The following is a 27,388-nucleotide window of genomic DNA, read 5'->3' on the forward strand; positions in this document are numbered from 1 at the left end:
AAGAAGTGTGACTAGCCCAAGGTCACCCAGCAGCTGCATGTGGAGGAGCAGGGAAGCGAACCCGGTTCACCAGATTACGAGTCTACCGCTCTTAACCACTACACCACACTGGCTCTCTGAGCATGCACATCCTTCTGACACACTGTCATTAGAAAGCATTCCAGACCCTCCATCACCAAGAACCATGTGAGCCTTAAAAGTAGGAGAGCAAAGAGCTCAAAGACAGAGGGCACATAGCAGCACCTGTAGAGGAGACGATGACCAATGAGGAAGTGGGAAAGAAGGAGGGGTGGAGATTCACTTGGGACAACGCCATTATCCAAGAGGCTGGGGTCCATAGCCTCTCTGTGTAAAGATTAAAATAAAAAAGGACTGCAAGGAACTTTTCCTTGTCTTTATCATTGACAGCATCCTGACAGTGGCATGTACAGCATGTGAGCATTCAACATTAAATGTGCTTAGATGCTTGAGATGCTTTGAAATGTTTTCAGCTGGTTTTAAATGTTTTTAGTGTCATAGAAATTATAGAAAAAATAGAATTAAAATTTGAAATGTGTGTGAGAAAGGCTGAACAAGTGAAGGTTGGAAAGTGAAGGTTGTGATTGTGGGAGAAGCTTCTGAGAAGGACAGAATGAGACACATGCAGGAGCTGTTGCTATGACTGTTGAGGGCAAAGGAAGGAGGGAAAGATAAGAAAGTTGTGATGCCTTGTGATTAAACCAGTATAAGCTGGAAGATGGATGTCCTGCCATAGAACTGCTGCTTTGCTTCCCTTTGCTTGTAAGTGTATACATGTTTGTGCCTTTGCTATATTTGTGTTGCCACCTCTCAACTCCTTGCTGGCTGAGGTTGTGTTACACTGGCCTTGCAACACCTAAATAAATGTCCTGCTTGACTGACAATTGGACTCTGGCCATCCACAATTCAGGAGCAGCCACTGAAAGGGCTCCCCTGGGTCATTCCCAGCTGTGCCTCTGGTTTGAATGGGACCAAGATGGGACCAGAGAGAGAAGGTGCTCACCTGAGGATCTCAGCATATGGCAAAGCCATCTCTCAGGAAGCCTGGGCCTGAGCATCCCCATCCATTGTGCGGAGGATGCTCTATAGGGTCTGAGCAGCAGGTTTTGCTGCATCACAGAGAATGTCTGCTTAGTTATTAAAAAGTCTTTATCCCTTTCCTTTCCTTGCCTGCTTGCCTTTATCATATAGAACTGTAAGGTCCCACAATATTAAAATCTGTTAAAATCTGGCCTGAAGGTGCTATTCACCAGCTGCAGGACTGTTTTGAGAGAACTAATTGGGATATTTTCGATCGTTCAGACCTGGAGGAGCACACGGCGGCAGTTCTGTGCTATATCAATCACTGCACAGACACTGTCACAGTAAACAAATCCATCCGGTTTTATCCCAATCAGAAACCCTGGATGAATAGAGAGGTCCAGGGCCTGTTGCGGGAAAGGAACAGGGCTTTCAGGTCAGGCGAGGTGCAGCTTTACAGTGTGGCAAGAGCAAACTTGAAGAGGGGTATTCGACAGGCAAAACGGGATTATAGGCTGAGGATTGAGGATAATTTAAGGAGTAACAACACAAGACAGATGTGGCAGGGGATTCAGCACATTACCAACTACAAACCTAACCTTGGTGCTGTCGACGGTGACCCTTTGCTGGCGGAGGAGCTTAACCTCTTCTTTGCTCGCTTCGAGAAGGAGCCACCTGAGACGCCGGTATTACAGCCACCAGCCCATAGGGGCCCCTCATTCACGGTAGAGGAGCATGAGGTGAGAAAGGTATTGAGGATGGTGAATCCGAGGAAGGCGGCTGGACCTGATGGCATCACTGGAAAGGTGTTGAAGGGCTGTGCGGATCAGCTGGCGAGGGTCTTTACTAAGATCTTCAACAAGTCCTTACACCAGTCTATTGTCCCACCCTGCCTGAAGTCGTCAACTATTGTCCCTCTGCCTAAAAAATCCACAATCAGTAGTTTGAACGACTACAGACCAGTTGCACTGACTCCAATCATCATGAAGTGTTTTGAGAAACTGGTGCGCCGTCATATTATTTCCTGTCTTCCATTAACTTTTGACAACTACCAGTTTGCATACAGGGCAAATAGATCCACAGAGGACGCTATCACCACCACTCTCCATGCTGCTCTGTCCCATCTGGAGCAGCCGGGAAGTTATGTGAGGCTGCTGTTTGTGGATTTTAGCTCAGCTTTTAACACTATCCTCCCCCATAGACTGGTGTCCAAGCTAGAGGCGATTGGACTCTCCAACTCCACCTGTCTCTGGGTTTTGGATTTTTTGTCAGAACGTTCTCAGAGGGTTAGAGTAGGGTCACATATGTCCACAGCCCTTAGCCTTAACACCGGCTCACCACAGGGTTGTGTGTTGAGTCCCCTGCTCTATGCTCTCTATACGTATGACTGTACAGCCATCTATTCCAGCAACAAAATCATCAAGTTTGCTGATGACACTACGGTGGTAGGGCTCATTTCAGGAGGGGATGAGTCCGCCTATCGGGACGAGGTGGAGCGGCTCTGTGTTTGGTGTGGAGAGAACAATCTGGCTCTTAATACGGCTAAGACCAAGGAATTAGTGGTGGATTACAGGAAAAAAAAGGCGGACATTCAGCCCTTGCATATCAATGGGGAACGGGTGGAGAGGGTGGCGGAATTCAGGTTTTTGGGAGTAACTATCGATCAGGGCATGACTTGGAGCGCAAATACCACTGCTCTGGTGAAGAAGGCCCAGCAGAGAATTTATTTCCTCAGACTTTTAAAGAAGAACAACCTGAGTGAGAGACTGCTGGTGTCCTTCTACCGAGGCTCCATAGAGAGCATTCTTACATACTGTATTTGTGCTTGGTTCTCCAGTTGTACAGCTAGGGAGAGGAAGGTGCTCCAGAAGGTCATAACCACAGCACAAAGGATTATTGGTCAACCTCTCCCATCCTTGGAAGAATTGTACGGTTCCCGTTGTCTTAGGAAAGCAAACAACATCCTGCAGGATTCATCTCACCCGGGATACAGTCTGTTTGCACTACTGCCGTCTGGCAGGAGATATAGAAACATCAAGTCAAGGACAAATAGACTGAAAAACAGTTTCTACCCGAGAGCTGTGGCCCTTTTGAATGCTGTAACTCGATAGTGTGACTTGGGAGATTGATGGGTGTGGGTGTGGGTGTGGCTGGAATGTGGTTTGTGGGTTGTTGTTGTGGTTTTGCTTTTGTTGTTTTTAAGGGATGGCATCCAATTTCGTTGCACTTGTGCAATGTTGCACGTGTGTAATGACAATAAAGAATCTATCTATCTATCTATCTAGTTATTAAAAAGTCTTTATCCCTTTCCTTTCCTTGCCTGCTTGCCTTTATCATATAGAACTGTAAGGTCAGAAGGGATCCCAGGGGTTATCTAGTCCAACTGCACTTTCACCAAGGAACTGGCTAGAGATAATTTACTTTATTATTTACTAAACAATATTTATATATTGCTCAACTGTAGGAAAAGCCTCTAAGTGGTTTACAAAAATATAATATAAAAAATCAACATGTCAAAAGCAAGTATTTAAAAATATTCAAAAGATAAGGGCAGTGGTTAAAATCAGTGCAGCTTTGAAAGGTCCATTGTGCCATTTTGACTCAAAATGATATCCAGTTATATCCAAACAGACATGCAAGCCTGCTCCTTGATCTTGAGAGCCACCAAGCAAAATCTGGTCATGATCTCTTAAGAAGTGTTCAAATGCATAGTGAACAAGCAACTTTTCAAAATATTGTGTGTCTGTGTCAGCCTGTATGATGAGTCCCTTCAATGGAGCAATGCACACAGCCGAGAGAGGCACTCAGTCCAACAAGTAGGGAAACTACTCACAACTGGATGTCCAGGAAAATGCGCTTCTCCTCTCCGACGTGCACCCTCCAGACACAGTCCTCGCCCTCGGCATAGGGCTCCGGCCAGTTGGGGGAAAGGATCACCCCTGCCCCGGTGGAGAGCTCCCCTCCGCACATTGCTGTAACATCAAGAGAGGCCAGCGTTAAATGGCCAGGATGCAACTCAGAGCCACTTGGGAAGGCCAGATCTGAGCCGCCTCTGCTGTCGTTTGCTAAGGAGTTGCACATGGAGTCTGCTCAGCCTCTGCTGAGGATGAGATCTGCTCCTGGGGAACCAAAAGGTAGTGGCAGGCCTTGGCGGGAGGCTGCTGTGAGGTGAGTGGAGCAGAGGGTGGCTTGCTCTGGGCAAAGGACAGAAAGGCCATCTGAGAGCAGCACAAGAAGCAGAGGTGGTGCTGGACTGAGACCTGGGAGACCAGAGTACTAGTGCCCTCTCAGCCAGTCTCAGCCTTACCTACCTCATAGAGTTGTTATGAGGATAAAATGGGAAGAAGGAAAACCATGGATACATTGGCTAGGGTACAAATAATATCACCAACTCTCCAATCCCTGTAGTTTTGTACATTATTATTATTATGTAAATTGTAAGGAGAAGGGTGAATCTATACATGACACACATATTGCACAGCAGCTGCCCACTCTGGTGGTTGGTCCTTCTGCTCTGGTGGGTGGGAAAGGGGCCCAAGAGTGGTGGCTAGCTGACCCATGTTGGCTGTTCAGTTGACTTTATGCCATTTTTAGTTTATCACATGTTCATTATTGTACCCTACCCTGAGATCTACTGTGATGAAGACTAGGCTATAAATATGCCTAGCAAACATGCAGAAATAACAAAGGCAAGGACCACCTGTGTGAATGGCCCCCTGCAACCATTGTTATGCCCATTTTCATCCTGGTACAAAACAACAGAAGGAAAGAAAGAAAGAAAGAAAGAAAGAAAGAAAGAAAGAAAGAAAGAGGACTTGTGCGCGCGCATGCGTTTGTGAAAAAACATCCCCCAAGAACAGGTGAGTTGAAGCCCTGCGGTACAGAGGTCTTCCCGCTCCTTCCTCTCACCTCTGCACAGTGGCTCAGTGTCATTCCAGTAGGGCTCCCTGATGTTGATGCACTCAATGATGGCTGGTCCTTGCTCCAGAGAGTGGCCAGGTTCACAGGTGAACTCCACAATGGTCCCAAGGTTGTAGGTGGGATCAGAGGCGGTGAAGTTCCCATTCTGGATGTACGGCTCATAGCAGTGACCTTTCTCAAAAGCTTGAAGGGGAACAGAAGGACAGCCATTGTTTGCATGCACAACCCCCCCACCTCCTCCCTCTGCCAGACTGGGCCCTCCTCTGATTGGATCAGGCCTTCCCTTCTGTATTCTAGACAGAGAGAAAGAGGAAAAGAGGAATAATGAGAGGCAGGAAGCACAACAAAGAAGGACTAGGAACTTGTAAGAACATGAGAAGAGCCTGGTGGATCAGCCCAAGGGCCCACCTAGTCCAGCATCCTGTTCTCACAGGGGCCAACCAGATGCCCTTTATGGGTAGCCCCAAAGCAGGAGCTGGGCACAGCTGCCACTCTCCCCTCATGAAACTTCCATCAACTGGCATTCAGAAGCATCCTCTGAGTCCCAGTGTTATCTGAGAGGGAGAAAAACTTTCCTCAGCCCACCTTCTCCAGGCCAGGCATAATTTTATCAGCTTCTATCCTATCACCTCTTGCGGGGGTGACATGGAGCCAGTGCCTGAGGGTGAAGGAGAGGGGCTTGGCAGGTGGTTCTCAGTTTACCAGAAGAGGTAAATTTCTGGAGCCTGTCTTCTCCACTGCCCATCCACCTGCTTTTCATTGCTGTTTTGCCCTCTTTGCTCCTTCTTGCCCCTCTGGTTTCTTTCTTTCTGTTTCTCTTTTGAGATCATGTAATGAGCAGCTAGGCTGCATTTTGACATGCCAGATTGAAAGAGCAGAAGTCCTTGCAAGTGCTGGCGGCAGAGGGGGCTGGAGAGAACTGCTTCCCCTTTAAATCTCCCCAGAAAGAGGCTGATCCATCTTTACTTCCCTGGGGAATGAGCTATTTTTTCTGTTCCATCCTAATTAAAATGAAGAGCTGGGATGCTCAGCCAGAGGCCTGCCTGGCCAAGAGTGAGCGCTGGGGCCACAGACAGCATCCATCCCTCAGAGCTACGTCTCCCTTGTTGCTTTCATCAAGGGAGCTGGGTGGGACTGATGCAGAAAACAGAAGAAAGGGTTTGAATTGCAACTGTGCAAAGGATTTAGGTCCCCAGTTAAGGAAGGAAGCCTGTTTCTTCCTCACCTTCTTAGGAAGATCAAGAATTAAAACCCCAGACCTCCCCCCAAGCAGCCGCAATGTAGAATCTTGAAAGGCCTCCCTGGAGTGCTCTGTCCTTGTGTATGGCATGATGCTTTGCTGTCTCCCCTCTCATACAGATTCTCCAATGTGTACATTTAGTTTTAGAGTAGCACATGCATTCCACCCTTCTTGGAAAGGCACATCCTAGCAAGAGGGGCAGCTTTGGACTGTTAAAAACTGGAGGAATCTGGTGTCACTTCCTGGTCCCTAGATTTGCAGCTTGCTATCACCCTTCCCTGTATTTCCAATTTCAGTCTTAGAGCGCCATGACTTTTTGCACCATCCATACATGAGAAGGAACTATCAGTGGAATTGGAACCAGCCCCAAGGTTTGCATAGGTAAAAAAAAAAAAGATTTGAGAGTAAGACAGCAGATTTGGTGGGGGCGGGGGAGGGTAAGGTTTCAAAACAGCCCAGTGAGGACTGTGCATATTAGTGTCCACAGGAGGCTGATTCAGGGAAGGGGCAGAAAGCCAGAGCAGGGGCGGGGGGCGGGGTGGCGGAGAATCCTGAACATCTGCACTTGCTGCAGGTCCAGGGGCATAACCAGGATTTTTGTTTGGGGACAGGACTTTTGTTAGGGGCAGAAACAAGCTTTCTGCAGTATGATTGGTCAGTTAAGTATTTTTATTTATTTACTTGATGGGGGGCAGCTGCCCGCCCCTCCCCCTTTGGCTACACCTATGTGCAGGTCCAGCTTGTTCAAATAACAAAGGATGAAGGTAGACCACCTTTCTGAGAACTCTTCTTTCTGCCAGCTATCTCTGATTAGCATGAAGCAAGGGAATTTGGCTGTCACTAAAGGTTTAAAACAATATTTGTCCTTTCATACTTGAGGGATATGTCACATTTCTGGTGCTTGCATGTCAGAATCCATGTCACTCTAATTGATTTAGGGCTTTGCTTTGTCAGGATGCCTTTTGTGTGAGCAGGGAGGAATAATGAGTGGACTAAATGTAATCTTAATCATAACTGAACAGGATAGCAAAGAACAAAGCATCATCCTCTACCCAAACAAATGATTTTTTTTTAAAAAGATGACTTAAATCTGCTCTACTGGTCAGTTTCTATATCTCACTTGTTCCCTGTTTCTGAGCGAAGCCTCCTTCCTTGCAGCTCCAGAACATTTTCTCCCTTCTAAAGCATTTGCATCCAGCAGTGTTTGATCTGCCTTGAGTATTTCAGCTCCAGGTTGCAAAATACCTGCTGGAGAACAAGCGGTAACATCACACGCTGTGTTGGCAAGCGGTGTATTAATAAGGACTGAGCTGGGATGATACGGAGATTGTGCAAAGACAGTGGAGTGTAGCAAGACATATCCGCAAATGCAGAAGAACACATTTTCACGCCACGGGCTGCGGATTGCCTGACAAAGATGCAAAGAGAGTCGTGACTGCAACCCTGAGTCTTTTTTCTTTAAAAATTCCCTCCTGACGCAAAGCCAGCACAGATTCCCCATCCCCCGAAAGTTCCTTGTACACTGCCCAGAAACACCGCCCTGCCTCAGGTCTTGTTGTGGGCTTCTCCAGGGGCACCTGTTTGGCCACTGCCGGGACCATGGCTTTGGGCTGATCCAGCAGCCAGATCTCTATCTGCTCTTCATTCCCTGGTGAGGAGCTGGAATCAAGGAGATTTCTCTGCCTGGAAGGCCATTTCAAAATAATCCCTGTCTCCACCAGTGTGACTGGAGACAAAGAGATACAGCAGCCTATGTAGCTGCTTTAGATAATGCACTTGTCTTTTATAATCTTATTTGGCTTTTCAAGCTTGCAACGGGATCCACTCTTTGCATTCAGTTTTGCACACAGAATACCTGGGGGGGGGGGGGAGAGAACTGTTGTTCCCTACATTCTAGATTAGGAGCTGCCACTACGAGAGTGGATGATGCCCCCCTCTTCCTGACTCACACCACATTTCATGGCAATCTCCTGAGGTTTCCATGTCCAACTTGTGTCTCTGCACCCCTGCATCTACCCAGCTGTATTTATATTGCATATGCATTGATGTTACAGGAATGAGAGGGTTGATGGTCCAAAATGCTCAACACTTCAACAGAAAAGTGGGACTTTGGGGGTTATCTGGTCCACCTCTCTGGCTCAATGTAGGATCTGCAACTACAGCTCTCCCCGACAGACAGCCGCCTTAGCCTCTAAGAACGTAAGAAGAGCCTGCTGGATCAGGCCAATGGCCCATCTAGTCCAGCATCCTGGTCACCCATGGGATGCCCCAAAGCAGCACCCAGGGACAAGAGCCCCTCCCCTCCTGTGGTTTCCAGCAATCACAGTGCAGAAGCATTTCTGCCTGACTGTGGAGGCAGAGCAGAGCCCTCCTGGCTAGCAGTCCCTGATCACCGTCTCCATTCAGCAGTATAATTCTCTTTTAAAGCCATCCAAGCTGGAAGCCATCCCTGCCTCCTGGGGGAGCAAGTTCCAGAGCATCACTATGTGCCTCCCCCTTCAACACACACATACCTTCACTTGCCACCACCTCCCACCCCAAGTGCTCTCGTGCAGGCATGGAGTACAGCTGGCCTTCCAGATGTGGTTGGACTCCAACTCCTCCGGCTTGTGCCTGCTGGCCATGTTGGTTCTGGCTGCAGGGAGTTGTCGTCCAATCCCATCTGGAGAGCACAGATGTCCATTGCTCCTCTTTCCTGGTAAGGGAAAGTGCCTCTGCCCTCTGGTCCTGCTGGTTGCCCTCTTCCACCCAGCCCAATAGCATCCATGTTGAGCTAGGATCACTGGAACTGCCCACGAGACAGTTTTGGGGTGGTGGGCTGTTGTTGTTTCAGCCAGATTTTGTGGGGGCCCAGGCTTCACCCCTGCAGGGCCTTCCTTACTGCCAGACCAACTGAGCCTTGTCCCCTTTATAACTGGACAGGCGAACCAGCAGTTTCCCCGGCGCCTGGCAAGTGTTGCAGTGAAAATTGCTGATGCCCAATGAGGCCAACTCTCTCTGCTCTTGCCCAGGACATTACAATCAATGCCTGGATTAATTGCCTTAATCTATCGTGATCAGCAGGACTGCAAAGGGACTCCCTGCTGCATTTCCATCATCATCAGAACCGCAAGTGGGGAGGGAATCACCTTCGAAGCGGATGTTGAACGTAGGGATGGCGCTGGGGTCCTCCGAGGCAAAGTCGATGCGTAAGGTGGTGCCCTCGCTGATCACCCCCTCAAAGGGGACGCTGTCGCTCTGGTGGGAGTTGTAGAGCACGGCCGACTGGTTGCTGTCTCCGTTGTAGACCAGTATGCTGCGGGTGTGGGGGATGGGACGGGACAGGCACAGGGTCAGGAAGGCCAGACGGAAGGTCCAAGGGCTCCCTCCCAGAATCCTCTGCTGCCACCTGTCCCAGCTTGCCTAAGGCAATTGCTTGCTTTCTGGGAATTGTCCCTCTTTTGCCTTTGGGAAGAAGGAGTCTCCTAGGTGCAACTCTAAGAATATTTCCTAGACTCGCCTTTAAAAATCTCCCCTCCCCCCAGCGCCATGTGCCCTCAATAATAACATTATGATGAAAGGAAAGATCAAAGTGCTGGGACAGCAGACATGAAAGCAATGAGATCCAGCAGAGCTATAGCATCCCTGCACAGACACATCAAAGAGGAGGCAGGGATGCCTTCAACCCGTACACATTACCTGTTTGGTTTCCCTGGCCCTGCACCCCCCAACCCCCTCCTATTAATGACCCAATCATCTGAGCATGTGCAACAGCTGTCTCAAATGGAAACACCTCGTTGAACTGTGAAGTTTTCCATTTGGATGGGAGCTGATTTGAAGGGAAACCCATCAAACAGCTGCATTTTTCAAGAAACTACAGGATAGATATGGATTGTGGTTAACCTTGTGTGTATATATCTTCAAAAGCCAGTGGAGGGAGTCTGGGGGTTGCAGAGTAAGCAGCAATGTGTGCTCTTGTCGTGTGTGGGGAAGCGTCATAGCTCAGTGGCAGAGTGTCTGCCTTGCAAGCAGAGGGTCCCCAGGTCAATCCCTGGCCATCTCCAGGAGCGGTTGTGCGAGAGCCCTTCCCGAAACCCTGGGGTGCTGCTGCCTGCCACTGTTGACAATTTTGGGCTTGTGGGCCTGATAGACGGGCTTGGTATACAGCAGCCTCCTCTGTTCAGTCCAATGCTCTCTCTGTTTCTCTAGTTCACATTTGGTTCAGCTCCCACCTCCACACCTCCATTTTTTTTAAAAAACAACAGCTAAGAGCAGGGGATTACCATTAACAACTCTGTGTGAGCCCTTTTGCGACTCTCTCCATCCCATAACTTTCCTCTTGGTGAATTGTCCCACCCTGCTCATTCCTCTTGCCCCTGCTCCTGCATGAAGCCATTATTTTAGAAGGATTATACAAGCTGAAACTCTCTCTCCACCTATGTGTTTACTGCAGTCATAAACAGATGTTTTACTCTTGGATTTCACTACAGCTCATAAAGTTGCTTTATTGCCCATTACCAGACTGCATTTTCTAATGCTCCTTTAAACACAAGCGTCAGTTCCTTAAACAGCCTTGTGTGTTGCAGGAGGCCTTCTGTCGACTGGTGCTGCTCCTTGAGGCTTAGGGGTTCCAGCAGGATTGTTCTGGGGTTGGGAGGAGAACTGGGCTCTGGACATGCGGCTTCCAGGCTACCAGGACTGGCAGTCATAGAATCATAGAGTTGGAAGAGACCACAAGGGCCATCGAGTCCAACCCCCTGCCAAGCAGGAAACACCATCAGAGCACTCCTGACATATGGTTGTCAAGCCTCTGCTTAAAGACCTCCAAAGAAGGAGACTCCACCACACTCCTTGGCAGCAAATTCCACTGTCGAACAGCTCTTACTGTCAGGAAGTTCTTCCTAATGTTTAGGTGGAATCTTCTTTCTTGTAGTTTGGATCCATTGCTCCGTGTCCGCTTCTCTGGAGCAGCAGAAAACAACCTTTCTCCCTCCTCTATGTGACATCCTTTTATATATTTGAACATGGCTATCATATCACCCCTTAACCTCCTCTTCTCCAGGCTAAACATGCCAGCTCCCTTAGCCGTTCCTCATAAGGCATCGTTTCCAGGCCTTTGACCATTTTGGTTGCCCTCCTCTGGACACGTTCCAGTTTGTCAGTGTCCTTCCTGAACTGTGGTGCCCAGAACTGGACACAGTACTCCAGGTGAGGTCTGACCAGAGCAGAATACAGTGGCACTATTACTTCCCTTGATCTAGATGCTATACTCCTATTGATGCAGCCCAGAATTGCATTGGCTTTTTTAGCTGCCGCATCACACTGTTGGCTCATGTCAAGTTTGTGGTCAACCAAGACTCCTAGATCCTTTTCACATGTACTGCTCTCAAGCCAGGTGTCACCCATCTTGTATTTGTGCCTCTCATTTTTTTTGCCCAAGTGCAATACTTTACATTTCTCCCTGTTAAAATTCATCTTCATCTTTAAAATTCAGTTTGGTGTCATCTGCAAATTTGATCAGGATGCCCTTGAGTCCATCATCCAAGTCGTTGATAAAGATGTTGAATAAGACCGGGCCCAAGACAGAACCCTGTGGCACCCCACTAGTCACTCTTCTCCAGGATGAAGAGGAACCATTGATGAGCACCCTTTGGGTTCGGTCAGTCAGCCAGTTACAAATCCACTGAGTGGTAGCATAGTCAAGACCGCATTTTACCAGCTTCTTTACAAGAATATCATGGGGCACCTTGTCAAATGCCTTGCTGAAATCAAGGTAGGCTACATCCACTGCGTTCCCTTCATCTACCAGGCTTGTAATTCTGTCAAAAAACGAGATCAGGTTAGTCTGACATGACTTATTTTTCAGAAATCCATGCTGACTATTGGTGATCACAGCATTCCTTTCTAGGTGCTCACAGACTGTTTGCTTAATGATCTGCTCCAGAATCTTCCCTGGTATTGATGTCAGACTGACTGGGCGGTAATTATTTGGGTCCTCTCTTTTCCCCTTTTTGAAAAAAGGGACAACATTTGCCCTCCTCCAGTCTGCCGGGACTTCGCCTGTTCTCCAGGAATTCTCAAAGATGACTGCCAGTGGTTCTGAGATCACATCTGCCAGTTCTTTTAATACTCTTGGATGCAGTTCATCTGGCCCTGGAGACTTGAATACATCTAGACTAGCCAAGTATTCTTGTACTATCTCCTTAGTTATTCTGGGCTGTGTTTCCTCTGCTGAATCATTTGCTCCAAATTCTTCAGGTCGGGCATCGTTTTCTTTATCGGAGAAGACTGAGGCAAAGAAGGCATTGAGGAGTTCAGCCCTTTCCGTGTCCCCTGTTTGCATTTCACCATCTTCTCCTCTGAGTGACCCCACTGTTTCTTTGTTCTTCCTTTTGCTACGAACATACCCATAAAAGCCTATTTTGTTGCTTTTAACCTCTCTAGCAAGCCTGAGTTCATTCTGTGCTTTAGCTTTTCTGACTTTGTGTCTACACGTGCTGGCTATTTGTTTGAATTCTTCTTTGGTGGTTTCCCCCCTTTTCCATTTTTTGTACATATCCTTTTTTAATCTTAACTCAGTTAAAAGTTCTTTAGATAGCCACCCTGGCTTCTTTAGGCACCTTCCATTTTTCCGTCTCATTGGTATTGCCTGAAGTTGTGCTTTTACTATCTCCCTCTTAACAAACTCCCAGCCATCATGAACTCCCTTTCCTTTTAGTATTACTGTCCATGGGATCTCACCCAGCACTTCCCTAAGTTTTATGAAGTCGGCTTTCTTAAAGTCAAGAAATTGAGTCCTAGTATGCTTGGCTGCTCCTTTCCGCTGTATAGTAAACTTCAGAAGAGCATGATCACTCTCGCCTAATGATCCTTCCACTTCTACCCCACTAACCAGGTCATCAACATTGGTTAGGACCAGATCTAAAATGGCTGTTCCTCTTGTTGCTTCTCCCACTTTCTGGACAATGAAGTTGTCTGCAAGGCCAGTGAGGAATCTGTTTGACCTTATGCTCTTGGCTGAGTTTGACATCCAACAAATATCCGGGTAATTGAAGTCCCCCATTACTACTATCTCCCTTCCTTTTGCATGCTTGGCCATCTGTTCCAGGAAGGCATCATCTATGTCCTCCGTTTGGCTTGGGGATCTATAGTAAACTCCCACAATGAGGTCACTGTTATTCTTCTCTCCCTTAATTTTGACCCAAATGCTCTCACTTTGGCTTTGAGGTTCTAAATCTTGGATCTCTTCACAGGTATACACATCCCTGACATATAACGCCACTCCTCCTCCTTTCTTGTCTGGTCTGTTTCTCTGAAATAGATTGTATCCCTCCATTATTACATTCCAATCGTGGGACTTATCCCACCAGGTTTCAGTGATGCCTATTATGTCATATTTAGTTTGCTGTACCAAGAGCTCAAGCTCATCTTGTTTATTTCCCATGCTTTGCGCATTAGTGTACAGACATCGAAGTCCATTAATTATTCCCCCATGTCTCTTATTTAAGGATTTTTTTCCTCCCACCACTAGGTCTGCGTGCTGTTTGCTCCATTTGGTCTATGACATTTGGATGATCATCTTCATCAATTGATAGACTCCTACCTTCAGGAGCACTGTCTCCCTCCCCCACATTAGTCAGTTTAAAGCCCTCCTGATGAGGTTTCTGAGATTTTTGGCAAAAACATTCCTCCCAACCGTTGTGAGGTGCAGCCCATCGCTTGCCAGAAGTCCATCTTCAAGAAACTGCAGTCCATGATCTAAGAATCCAAACCGTTCCTGTTTACACCATTTGCGAAGCCAGCTGTTCACTTCCACTATTTTTCCCTCTCTCCCTGGGCCACATCGTTCAACTGCGAGGACAGATGAGATGACAATGTGTGCATTTAATTGCTTCAATTTCCTGCCCAGAGCCTTGTAGTCTCTTTTGATCTTCTGGAGGCTATTGCTTGCAGTGTCATTGGTTCCCACATGAACCAAGAGGAAGGGGTATTTGTCAGTGGGTTTTATGATTCCTTGCAGTCCTTCAGTTACATCTTGGATCTTAGCCCCGGGGAGAGAGCACACTTCCCGAGACATCTTGTCAGGCCCACAGATCACTGCTTCTGTTCCCCTCAGTAGGGAATCCCCTATCACCACTACATGCCTCCTCTTAGGTTTGGTCGGGGTTCTTCCGTGAGCTGTCCATTCCAAGGTCTCCTGCACATTCCCTGAGGACTGACTTTGCTGCTCGTCTTCATATACCTGATCGACTGTAATGAGGGAGAGATCCTCAAATGGAGTCTGCTCTTCGTCTTCCATGCTAGGGGAGAGGACCTCAAAGCGATTGTGTATTTCTAAACAATCAGAGCGAACCCTGGGCCTCCTACTTCTTTGAGTCACGTTTCTCCATATATCTGGCTCCTGTGTTGGTGAACTAGCCTCCTTCTCAGGGGAGTCCCCTGTCTCCTCCTTGGTGGAGACGGTGTGCTCTGTTGCTTCCAAGAAGAGCTCCAGCTCTCTAATTCTTTGGAGCGTAGCTGCACGTTCCTCCAGTTGCTGGACTTTGTCTTCTAAGAGGGCAATCAACATGCAATTGCTGCAGGTAAAGCTGCCTGCAACCTTTGGCAAGATGGCAAACATTGCGCAGGAACCGCAGGCGACTGCAGCTCCCTCCCCCTCCATCTTGAGAACGTGTTGTTGGGGGTGGCTACAGCAGTCCTCCATCATAAAAAGCGTGAAGACAGGACAAATAACTCCCCCCCAAAAAAAACCTAGGTCTCCCACAACAAACGTTTGAGACTAGCTCCCCTAAATCTGAAAGATGGATCAAACTGCCCTGCAAGCTCTGATAAGCTCCTCCCACAGCTAATCACCTGCCTCAACAGAAACCCTGCTCCCTCTGACCTTTGCACAGGGAGAGCAGCTAATCAGCCACAAAGAAACACACACACACACACACACACACACACACACACAAGAAAACCCTTTTTGCTCCTTCTTCAGCTGCTGCCCTGCAAGCTCTGATAAGCTCCTCCCACAGCTAATCACCTGCCTCAACAGAAACCCTGCCCCCTCTGACCTTTGCACAGGGAGAGCAGCTAATCAGCCACAAAGAAACACACACACACAAGAAAACCCTTTTTGCTCCTTCTTCAGCTGCTGCCCTGCAAGCTCATGTAAGGAATGTAAGGAAGAGAGTGAACGGCCTTCCCTCCCTTCTGTCACAGGGGCAATTTTGAAGACCATGTTTGTTTGTCAGACATTTTCACCAATACAATCCAACCTACTTTTCTCTTCTCATCCCAGACCTGTGGCGTAATCGTTCAGTGTGTCTGGCTGTTAACCAGAAGGTTGGTGGTTCAATTGCTGATTCTTTGATTTCTTTTCTTTGCTATGTTTGCACCTTTTTTGTTGTCAATAAATAAACAGTTAAGGTAATTTCCCTGAATAACTCATCCATCAGAATTATTGGGAGGGGGCAGAATTTTGCAGACAGATCTGGAGTGGGGCCCAGTGGATTTGCACATCTTAGGTGTTTCCCCTCCTTCCCCAGCAGATGCCAGCTGGGCCACAACTCAGAGATCTCTGCACTCACTGAGCTGGAGCAGCAGCTGTAAGGAGACCTCACCTTTGCTTGTCTCCCAGCAGGAGCCTCTCAAAATGCAGGTGGAGCTTCTGGTCCCCCTGGGTGCTGATGGTCCAGGTGCACAGCATGCTCTCAGTGTGATTCCTCCAGTGAGTCGGGGCCAAGATGCGTCCGATGATGGCGTTGTGCACTGTTCCTCCACAGGGTGCTACAGATGCAGGTGGGGGGGGGAGAGAGACGGGTGTGTGTGTGATCATCAGACAGTGACATCTTGCACCAGGCGCCCACATCCTTGCAAACCCAGCTCTGTATACCTGAGCAGATGGGCTCTGGGCTGCTCCAGTGCGGCTTGGAAGCATTAATGCAGGTCAGAACTTCTGGACCTTCCAGCTCATAGCCCAGGTGACAGTGGAAGTGTGCTGTGCCACCAGGATGCAGACCCATGACGGTGACTTCCCCAGAATCTGGCCTCCGTGGGAAGCTGCAGCTCAGCATAAATACTGCAATGAAAGTGAACAGATGGGATTACAATCAGGCCCTGGAGGAGCACCTACCATGTCCCTAAGGGATGTAGCATATCTAGGCTGCTGGGTTTTGCAAGACCGTGGTTGTTGAGATCCTGTCTCATGAATATCATCTGGCCAATGGCAAGAGAGAACATAAGAACATAAGCAGAGCCTTCTGGATCAGACCAGCACCCCAATTGGAAGGAATCCAAATGTTCTGTATCCTCCAGGCATGTTGTTCATTGGAGTTGTTCAGCAATCACCCACTCAACTACCTTGCCCAAGAATGGAAGATTTGAGACTGGGCAATAATTGGCCATATTGGCCAGGTCCAAAGATGGTTTTTCTAATAAGCGCTTTAATAACCACCTCTTTCAGCAGGTCTGCGAAGGCTCCCTCACAGAGAGAAGCATTCACCATCCTATGGAGCCCATTGTCCAGCCCTTCCTAGATCACTTTTATGAGCAAGTTGCATATGATCAGTTTCAACTCCCAGGCCCACAATATTAGTGCTTGGCCTCCACATGTCTCTCTCCTGTTTCTAAAAGCCAGAAGCTGCTCTCTGCTTCTTGAGCCAGGGAGGGAAATAAGAAAGGCAGGTGGATGGAGCTCTGCTCTAAGGGGCCAGAAGCAGCAATAAATTCACTCATTAAAGAGATTTTTGGAGCTGCTGCTATTCAGTGGACGAGATCAAATTAGAGGAACTAGTGGTCTGACTGGTGTAAGCTATCTTCTTAGGTTCCTCCATAAAGAACTTCTGGGATTCCTTGCTTATCAGGTGTTAGGCATTAAAATCCTAATTAAAAGCCCCCCCTTTTCTGAATGCCCTAAATATTTCTGGGGGAATTTGGGGAAAACTGGGGGTTGATATGGGTTATTGGGGAAGGTATTAATGTGGGAGAATAAATCAATTAAAGATTACTTCAATCTGAGATGCTTTGGGGGCTGCTGAAGAAGAGTTGAACTGATTCAGAGAAGGATCTGTTGGTTTCCAGCAGGCTAGCTCTCCGATGGTGAAGACCACGCTTTTCAGAAAGCCATTAGATTAGTTATGCTGCTCATCATATTATGGGTTACATCATAGTAACTGCAGGTGCCCAGGACTCTGAGCTTTCATTCTTTCCCTCCACTACCTGTTTTTAAAATATGTCTCTACAGTGGCGGGCACACCCCGGGGGGGGGGGCAGGGGGTGGAGGGAGCCCACTGCTGCTCACTGACTCTCCTCCAATCTGCTCCCAGGTCCAACCTGACCTGGGAACAGAGCTGCAGCTGGGCACAAGGAAGCTGCCTAGTCCTTGCATGACTCTCCACTCTGCCTCTGGGTCAGGTCTGATCCGGGAGTGGAGCTGCAGCCAGGAATAAGGGAGCTGCTAATGCAGCTCTCTCTCTCATGCAGTGCAGCGAAGGAGAGGGGTAGCAGCTCTGCTGCCAACTCTCCTCCACTCCGCCTTGTGGGATGTGAAACACAAGAGCAGTCAAGTACAACATTCCTAGAGTGAACATGTTTATACATGGGGAGAAATGTTTGTCTAGCCAGCAGGTAAACTTCCTGTTTCCTTCTGGTCTGGGGCAGACTTCCTCTGCATGTGACTAAGAGGTGGGCGTGGCCTTACCTGTGCAGGTAACGACAAAAGCACAGGGCAGGGCAGCCATCTCTCTCTTTTTTTTACTACATGCATCGAAGTAGCAACATCTGCTTTGCCAAAGATGCCCAAAGGGACTGTCTTCTTATGAGATAGTTTCTAGGTATATGTTACTTTTCTAAGCTAAGTCTGCCTTCTGGGATCCTATTGTGAACAGAATGTTGTGTGAGTAAACCTTTTTATACTTTTATACAAGACTGTGTCATGTCTTATCTTTTATGAGGGAATAAGGGGAAAATCCCAGAACAGTTATTATAGAGGCTTTAGCGAGCCTGACAAAATGCATCCGCTGCAAGTTTAAAAAGGGGAATGTGCAAGGCAGTGATCCATGAAGGAGAGGCACAGGGTGGCAGCCCACAATTTGCTTTAGGGTTGGCATTGGTGAAAACATGGCTCTTCTTGTGTGTTTGACAACTGCATCTCCACAATCGGGATCAGTAGGAGAGATCTGACTTCCCCTTGTAAGCCAAGGGAGGAAAATCAGCAGACTGTGATTTTATGCAACATCCCCCTCATGGCAGCCATTTCGTGACTGGTGCCCCTAGCATCCTCTCAAAATGTGAAATGTGCCCCAATAGTTCAAAAAGGTTGGTGACACCCCCCCGCCAAATGCACAGTAGCTGCATAATCCAGGGCTTCCTCCTCACCTTGGCAGCCCCCCTAACAAAAAGCCCCTGTACCTTGATAATGCAGCTGGAAAGTCCCAATCACGTCGTCTTGGAAGGTGCGGAAGAAGACTGAGATGGTATTGGTGGGGCTGCGTATGACTTGGCCCTCCACCAGGAGTGTCTGATTGGCCAGGACTATCAGCTGGTCATCATCCATGCCTCGGATAGACAGCACTTCCCCCTCGGAGAGGTTGACGCTTTTCACCTGTGTCCCAGGGAAGGAGAAAGAGCGCCATGAGATGCCCAGGATTGAGGGAAGGTTCATCCCTTGGGTATCTCCCAGCCTGCAGAATGCTCCCCCTCACGCACAACAGGCAGTGACAATAGCTCTCATATGGCACCAAGTCAAGATGTCACCGATGTATTTTTTTGTAATTTTGTTCTAATTTTAATTTTCTAATGCACAAAAAGCAGCCACAATAAATAAGAAAGAGAAAGGGAAGAGATCAAAGCAAGAAAGGGAAAAGAATGGAATAGACAGACATGAGGAGAGAGGAGGCAGCAGGAGTACATTATTAAAAAACATTGATGACTTTTAATTCCATACAATTGTCCTTCATAAACATATTCTCTTAGAATGTTTTCCCAAAGGAATCCATGAGGAGACGACAGCTGCCAATCTCATTCCTTTACTATGATGGGTTCACTAAATGGATGCTAAACTTTAGAAAAGTTGTCCTTCATATTTGAATGGTGTAGGGACGCGGGTGGCACTGTGGTCTAAACCACTGAGCCTAGGGCTTGCTGATCGGAAGGTCAGTGGTTCAAATCTCCATGACGGGGTGAGCTCCCATTGCTCGGTCCCAACTCCTGCCAACCTAGCAGTTCGAAAGCACGTCAAAGTGCAAGTAGATAAATAGGTAGCGCTCTGGTGGGAAGGTAAACAGCGTTTCCGTGCACTGCTTAGTCATGCTGGCCACATGACCCGGAAAAACTGTCTGTGGACAAAACGTCGGCTCCCTCGGCCAGTAAAGCGAGATGAGCACTGCAACCCCAGAGTCATTTGCGACGGGACTTAACTGTCAGGGGTCCTTTACCTTTTTAAGTAATTTAAAAAATGGTTTTAATTGTTTTGAAGCCTTCTGTGCCATCTCTGTTTATATCTCGATGGGTTTGCTGTCTGTTTTTATTGATTTAGCTGTTTTTACAACATCCACTTTTAAGTAACGGTGTCATTGAATAATAGGCTATAAACCTTTCAAACAAATAGCTTAATAACTGGGGATGGATGAATTTTTTCCTCTCAGTTTCTCCACCTGACAATTCATAGGTATTTGTGTGTGCATTTCCTTTAGTATACACAAGGTATACACAAAGCAATTTTCTTTAATATGAGGTTTCACTAAGGCACATGTTTTACCCCCAGTTCCTCCTCCCCACGTGTGCTGGTATCATCAGAACAAGTTCATTGTTTTCATTGAATTAATTAAACTAAATAGTTTTAATTGGATTTTGAACAAATGTTCAATTGTTTTGAATGTTATTTTGTTCAGACCTTTCTTAGTGGCTCATGCAAACTTTTGTTCTGAATAGTATTTTTATAGGGCAGGGTGGAGGGCCCTGGGATGGGTTCATGGAACCAAGGGGGTGGTGTTCTGAGAAAGTTTGGGAACCACGGTTATGATGCATTCTGTATGAGGCTGCTGTTGAGAACAGTCCAGAAGCTTCAACTGCTACAAAACCCATTTGCCAGAATTTTAGTAGGATTCCCCAAAGTGTCCCATGTGACTTCTGTTCTAAGGAGCTACAGGGGCTCCTGGTTCACTTCCAAGCACAGTTCAAAGTGCTGATGATTACATTTTAAAGTGCTAAACAAGTAACAGCCCAGGGCCCAAATACGTGAATTAACACCCTCTTCCTGAATCAATCTGCCTGTTCACTACAATAGTCATGGCTCCTTCTTTGTGTTTCTCCTTGGGGAAAAGCACATCAGCTGCATAGTTCAGTTGTTTAGAGAATGGTGCTGAGAATGCTGAGGTTGCAGGTTCAATTCCCGTAAAGGGCAGCTCCATATTCCTGCATTGCAGGGGGTTGGACTAGATGATCCTCAGGGTCCCTTCTAGCTCTCTGATTTTATGTACAAAAGAGTGAGGGGATCTTTTTTGCAGTGACATTCCCAGCTTTGGGATGGATGCCCTCCAAAGGGACATTGGCAAAGGGTCAATTAGTCCAGCCCCTTCATCAACACGGTGCCTTTCTATTTGCCTGGGCAGTTGTAATTATGGTATTGTTTTAGCTGATCGAATGTGTCTAATTCCTTTTAATTTCATTGCATAGTTGGTTTTTGGAATTTTGAAGTTCATTTGTATACCACCCTGAAAATCTATTTGTGGATGAAGAGCAGTTTATAGGAATTTCTAAAACCTTCTCTATATTTTGGAAAGGGCGTCTTTCCATCTGTCCTCTACAGGCTCAGCTGCCTCGCAAGGATTCCTGAGGTGAGGGTGGCAGTTGTTGCTGATGTTTAGATGCCAACTGCCATTTTGAATCGAGACTGAAACAAGACTTTGCCCTTTTTTGGCAGAGATTTGCCCATCACTCAAGATACCCTCAACCAACTCAGGACGGGGTTCAGGATGTTTGGATGCCGAGCACCGTTCTGATTTGAAATGGCAAGTTGAAACATGACTTTGGCATGATTTCACCTGCTTTTTGGTGTGATGGGACTAAACTCACAAATTACATTATCCATTAAAAGTCACCCTATTTGTTGTTTTCTAAAAAATCCCAAGCAGTACTGGGGACTCCCCACTAGGAAAGAACCAAGCCAAGCATCATGTTAGGAAGAGATGTTCAACAGAAACCTGAAAAGAGGAAAAGAGGGGGAGAGAACCACCAGGACTGGGCGTGCATTGGACATCCTTTATGCTGCTTTGTCACCAGCTTGTCACCAGTGTGTTTGTGCGTGTGTGTGTCTCCTGGTTGCCAGGTGATGAGATGTGACATGAGCAAGGCCAGGAGAAGAGGCTGCCTTGTCAGCCTGCAGCAAATCCAAGGCTTGTGGACAGATCCACAGCGACTGTGAAGTCAGCTCAAAGCCATCCTTCTGCCAGGAAGCAAGCCAGAAACTGACAGCTTTCCCCAGACAATTTGAGAGGTGATGTCAAAGCAGAGCCATTTGTTAGCAGCTGAGCAGCCCTGCAGAAATGCAGGTTGCTCAATCTCGACCTCTCTTCTTAAGCCTCCTGGAAGCTGCAGGGGATTTTTTTTTTTAAGGGAAGGGGCAGCGATGGAGCAGTACAGAAAGAAAACAAAACAGTGACAGTCTGGAGCAAGAGAAGGCAGAATGTCCTTTGTGACACATTGCCTGGCTCCTCCAGCTCTTGGGAAAATAAAACGGAGACTTCCTTTTACAACTGGAACACTCCCATTTTTCCACCAACCCTCACTATCCAAGACCCCCCTCCCACCATTGCCTGTGCTTGAAGCTGCTGAAATGCCTTGCCTGTGCTGACTTCTAAAGCAGGGAAGGGTCTCTATTGAAACAGGACTGGGGATGGACAAGAAGCTTTGCAGTAACCCTTCGGTGACCAAGGGGAACTGCACAGGGCTGCCTCTGAATTCCACTGAAGTCAATAAGCCCCCTAGAACAGAGGTCAGCAACCTTTTCCAGCCGTGGGCTGGTCCACTGTCCCTAAGACCATGTGGTGGGCTGGACTGTATTTTGAGGGGGGGAATGAACGAATTCCTATGCCCCACAAATAACCCAGAGATGCATTTTAAATAAAAGGACACATTCTACTCATGTAAAAGCACGCTGATTCCTGGACCATTCGTGGGCTGGATTGAGAAGGCAATTGGGCTGCATCTGGGCCCCGAGCCTTAGGTTGCCTAGAGGTTTGCTGAAGGACTGAAACATTCAAAAAGGAGAGAAGGAGAAGAAGAAAATGGAAAGAAATCAGAAGAAGATGAAGAAGAAGAGGACGGGGAAAAGACGGATAGGTTATAAGAAAATAAAACAAATTTATTTTAATTAGGAACTAAAGTAATTTCAGCCTAAAGTAATTTCAGATCATAACCCAATAAAATTGGAATTAAAAGGGTTTGAAGAAAGAACATTTAGATGGAAAATTAAAGATTATCTTTTGGACGATCAGAAAATCATAGAAAAAGCACAAAAGAAATTAACTGAATATTTTGTTGACAATTGTAATAAGGATACAAGGATGAGTGTAGTATGGGACGCAAGCAAGGCAGTGATGCGAGGTTTTTTTATCCAACAGAACTCACTGAAGAATAAAAACAGAGAAAAAGGGAAAAAGGAAATTCTAAAGCAGATAATGGACAAGGAACAAAAATTAATTAAAAATCCAAACAATTTTAAAATAAAACAAGAAATTAAGACTCTGCAATCAAATGGCTTGCGTGGCAAATCAAAAAAAGAAAGGAGCAGAACACAATCAACAGAATTGTTGTAAAGGGAGAAGAGATAGACAATCCGAAAGAAATCAGAAAAGGATTCTTGGACTTTTATAGACAATTATATAAAAATAAGGAAAGGAATAATATAAGGAAAATAGAGAAAATTTTAAAACAGAAAAAGGTGCAAAAGATCCCGGCAGACAAAAAAGACCAACTGAATACCCTAATAGAAATAGATGAGATAAAAGAGGTTATAAAGGAACTGAAGAGAGGGAAAGCCCCGGGACCAGGTGGATTTACATCAGACTATTATAAAGAGTTAAAAGATGTTTTGATGTTACCCTTAAAGGAAGTCATGAATAACATTCTAAAGGAAAGAGACATCCCGGAAACGTGGAAAGAAGCATTCATCACCTTTATCCCAAAACAGGACTCGGACTTAACTCAAGTTAAAAATTATAGGCCTATCTCATTGCTGAATACAGACTATAAAATTTTTGCAGGGATTTTAGCAAGAAGAATGAAAAAGATATTAATAGAAACTATTCATAAGGATCAAGCAGGTTTCCTCCCAGGCAGACAGATGAAGGATAATGTAAGGAATATAATTGACATTTTGGAATATCTGACTGCCAGGAATGAGAAACAAGCTATACTTATGTTTGTGGACGCAGAAAAGGCTTTTGATAATATAACATGGGACTTTATGTTGAAAAATCTGGAGTGTATGGAAGTGGGAAATGAGTTCTTTAATGGGATAAAGGCAATTTATACAGAACAGAGAGCTAAATTGATTGTGATAACAGAAGATATTATAATATCTAAAGGAACAAGGCAGGGATGTCCGCTTTCACCATTGTTGTTTATAATGGTCCTGGAGGTCTTTCTTAATGCGATTAGACAAAATAAATTAATAAAAGGGATAACAGTTGGTCAGAATGAATATAAAGTTAAAGCCTTTGCTGATGATCTGGTAATAACGATTGAAGAACCAATAGTAAGTGTAAAAGAAGTATTAGAAGAGATCGAACAATTTGGGAAAGTGGCAGGGTTCAAATTAAATAAGAAGAAAACTAAAATAATTGCGAAAAATATGGAGCAAAGTACTATAGAAGCAATGCAACAAAAAACAGAGATAGAGGTGGTTAAAAAGGTAAAATATTTAGGAATTTTGTTAACTCCTAAAAACATTGACTTATTTCAGAACAATTATATACCGGTCTGGAACGAGATAAGGAAAGATCTGGAGGTGTGGGGCAGAATGAAACTATCTTTCTGGGGTAGAATTTCTACGATAAAGATGAGCGTCCTTCCAAAGATGTTATTTTTATTTCAGACTATCCCCATAATAAAAGGGATAACAATTTTTAGAGAATGGCAAAGAACGATTTCAAAGTATATCTGGCAGGGCAAAAAGCCGAGAATTAAATTTAAGTTGTTAAGAGATGTGAAGGAAAGAGGAGGCTTTGCCTTGCCAGATTTGAAGTTATATTATGAAGCAGCATGTCTTTGCTGGTTGAAAGAATGGATAAAATTAGAAAATAAAGAACTATTGGACTTGGAATGTTTTGATAACAGATTTGGATGGCACGCATACTGTGATGGTTCTAGGGGTTGCTCGTGCGTAAGCCGGTGCAAACACCCGGCTGTATTGCCTGAGTGAACCTTTTCTGTCCGGACAGCCACTCACCCGTGGCTGTCTCAATCGCTGGCAGAATCCGTCAGTGGGCGTTTCTTAAACTTCTTCCAGCAAAGAAGCTCTTTGACGCCTAGTCTCCTCCTACTCTCTCTGCGCGAAAGCCTTCTGCGCAAGGAGGGCGTAGGCAGCAGAGGACCTCTACTCTCCCTGCTGGTCCCCGGCAAGGAGTCATGGGACCGCCTCGCTGCTTCCCCCATCTGCCCCCCTTCTCCACTAGTGCTACGCTGATTCTCTTCCCCAGAAGATGGGCTGCCTCTCCTAATCCCGGGACGCTCTCTGGAATCCCTCTGGATTTTGCTCTCTCCCTCCGGCACTGATGGCAGTTCCCTGACATCCACCTCCTCCTCAGGACCCCCCCGGCGTGATTTTCCGGTACAACCTCCTCTCTCTCCTCGGTCGACGATGCAGGGAATCCCCTGAAGGAACTGTCATCATCTTCTGAGGATTTAAAACCAGCCTCCCATCCGCTCGGACTTCTTCCCTCTGGTTGAACCTCCCAGTCTGATCCTTCTCCCTTGGACACCTCCCCTTCCTCCTCTTCGGAGGCAGGGAAACCCACAAAGTCCCCTTCGTCATCTGTGGGTCCAAATTCTTCCTCCCAGAATCTAGCTAATGGTTTGGGCTTCTCCGGGAACAAACCGTGGAATTCTTCCACCAGATACCCGTCAGTGATTGATTCCGCCGGGACCCAAGTGTTTTCAGACCTAGGTTCCCCCTCCCAGGCTACCAAGTACTCTACCTGGAGACCTCGCCACCTTGAATTGAGTATTTCCGTGGCTTCGTTACAGTGTTCTCTCTCCTCTACCCGCGGGTGGGTGGTAACCCCTCCCTCCCGTCCCGGGAACTCCTGCCCCTCCCTGTAAGGTGAAAGTAGGGACCTATGGAACACCGGATGTATCTTCATGCTGTCAGGCAACTTGAGTTTAAATGCCACGGGGTTAACCTGCTGTATTACCTCAAACGGCCCCAGCCGCCTAGGCTGCAACTTCTTGCACCCTCCCTTTAGGGGTAACCCTTGGGATGACAACCACACCCTGTCCCCCACCCGTATGGCCTCCCCCCCGACGGTGCCTGTCCGCCTGCCTCTTGTAGACTTCCTTGGCCCGCTCCAAGTTCAGCCTGAGTTGCTGGTGTAAGGCCTCCATTTCCTCCACAAATTGCTCAGCCGCAGGTACACTCCATCCTTCCTCCCCCCGCCCCGGGAAGGCCCTGGGGTGACACCCGTAATTGGCCATGAAAGGGCTCATTCCCGTGGACACGTGTTCAGCGTTATTGTATGCAAATTCAGCCAAAGCTAATTTCTCTACCCAATTGTTCTGCCTCTTGCTGACATAGCAGCGTAGGTACTGCTGGAGTATGCCGTTCGCCCTTTCGGCTTGTCCGTTGGTTTCTGGATGCCTCGCCATCGAGAAGCTCACCTCGACCTGTAGCAAGCTCATGAGTCTCCGCCAGAACCAGGAAGTAAATTGTTTCCCGCGATCTGAGATTACCCTCAATGGAGCTCCATGCAGTCTAAAAATGTGATCCACAAACAGCCTGGCTGTCTCCTCTGCCGTTGCTGCATGTGAGCAAGCTATGAAATGGCACATTTTAGTCAGTAGATCGACCACTACCATGACCGCTGTCTTTCCCCTTGACTTGGGCAGATCTGTCATAAAATCAATGGACACCACCTCCCAGGGCCTTTCCGGTGTGGGTAAGGGTTCCAGTAGCCCCGCGGGGGCAGCCCTTTCCCCCTTTGCCCTCTGGCATCGGTCGCACCCTCATACATATTCCCTTACGTCTTCCCTCACCTTTGGCCACCAGAACTGCCTGGTGACAAGTAGCATGGTCTTGTGCTGTCCAAAGTGCCCAGCTGTTGGGTTGTCATGGATTTGTCTAAGTACCTTCCCCCTCAAAGTCTCCCCTGGTACATACAGCGCCCCCTTATAGTACAGTAGTCCTTCCTGTTCCTCAAACCCTCCATTGACTTCCTTCCCGTCCCTGAGTTCCCTGATTTTTGTCTGAGCAAACTCATCGTCTCTGGTGAGCCCTGCCAGTTCTCGTTTCCCAACCAACGCTCCCCCACACACCCACCAGTCCTCGGGGATCACGTGCCTGGTCTCTGGTGGCCCCTCTCCTTCCATGTCCTCCGGTTTCCGGGAGAGAGCATCTGCCCTTACGTTTTCCTCTCCTGGCACGTATCGGATCTCGAAGAAAAACTTGGCGAACTCCTGAGACCACCTGATCTGTCTCTGGTTGAGCACTCGCGCGGTCCGCCAGTATTCCAAGTTCTTGTGGTCAGTTCGGACCTGGATCTTGTGCCGCGCCCCTATCAATAGATGTCTCCATTGCCAAAATGCCATATAGATCGCAAGTAGTTCTGGGTCATACACCGTGTAGTTTTGCTCCGACTTGCTCAGCTTCCTAGAGAAAAAGGCACACGGCATCCAGTTCTGCTTGGCCCCGGGCTGCAAAAGGACTGCGCCAATCGCGTGGTTGGATGCGTCCGTCTCCAGTCTCATGGGCTTCTCCGGATCCACGTGCAGGAGCTGCTCTTCCGAGGCGAATGCCTTCTTCAGTTTTTCAAAGGATTGCTGCGCATCCTTTGTCCACGCGAACTTCTTTTTGCTACTAAGACAATCCGTTATGGGCGCTGTCAAGTGAGCGCAGTTCTTTATGAACTTCCTGTAGCAGCTGCTGAAGCCTAGGAACCTCTGCACATACTTTCTGTTTTGGGGGGCTTTCCATTCCAGCACTGCCTTCACTTTGCCTGGATCCATGGC

The 27,388-nt window shown here is 47.2% G+C and overlaps 2 protein-coding genes across 3 annotated transcripts in view; one reads left to right on the plus strand and one right to left on the minus strand.

Moving 5' to 3' along the window:
• The window catches only part of TFIP11 (tuftelin interacting protein 11), a gene marked incomplete at its 5' end in the record, with an annotated part of 601,324 nt that overhangs the window by 83,538 nt on the left and 490,398 nt on the right, over window positions 1-27,388 (plus strand). The gene's annotated exons all lie outside the window — the stretch shown is intronic.
• SEZ6L (seizure related 6 homolog like) overlaps window positions 1-27,388 on the minus strand; it is a 160,073-nt gene that overhangs the window by 22,372 nt on the left and 110,313 nt on the right. The window contains 6 exon segments of the mRNA XM_083589829.1: window positions 3,872-4,010; window positions 4,948-5,142; window positions 9,328-9,494; window positions 15,787-15,952; window positions 16,059-16,244; window positions 18,575-18,767. Of these exon segments, the coding sequence (XP_083445955.1) occupies window positions 3,872-4,010; window positions 4,948-5,142; window positions 9,328-9,494; window positions 15,787-15,952; window positions 16,059-16,244; window positions 18,575-18,767 (1,046 nt within the window).

Source organism: Podarcis filfolensis, assembly GCF_964270895.1.
Source record: "Podarcis filfolensis genome assembly, chromosome: 16".
NCBI classification, from domain to species: domain Eukaryota; kingdom Metazoa; phylum Chordata; class Lepidosauria; order Squamata; family Lacertidae; genus Podarcis; species Podarcis filfolensis.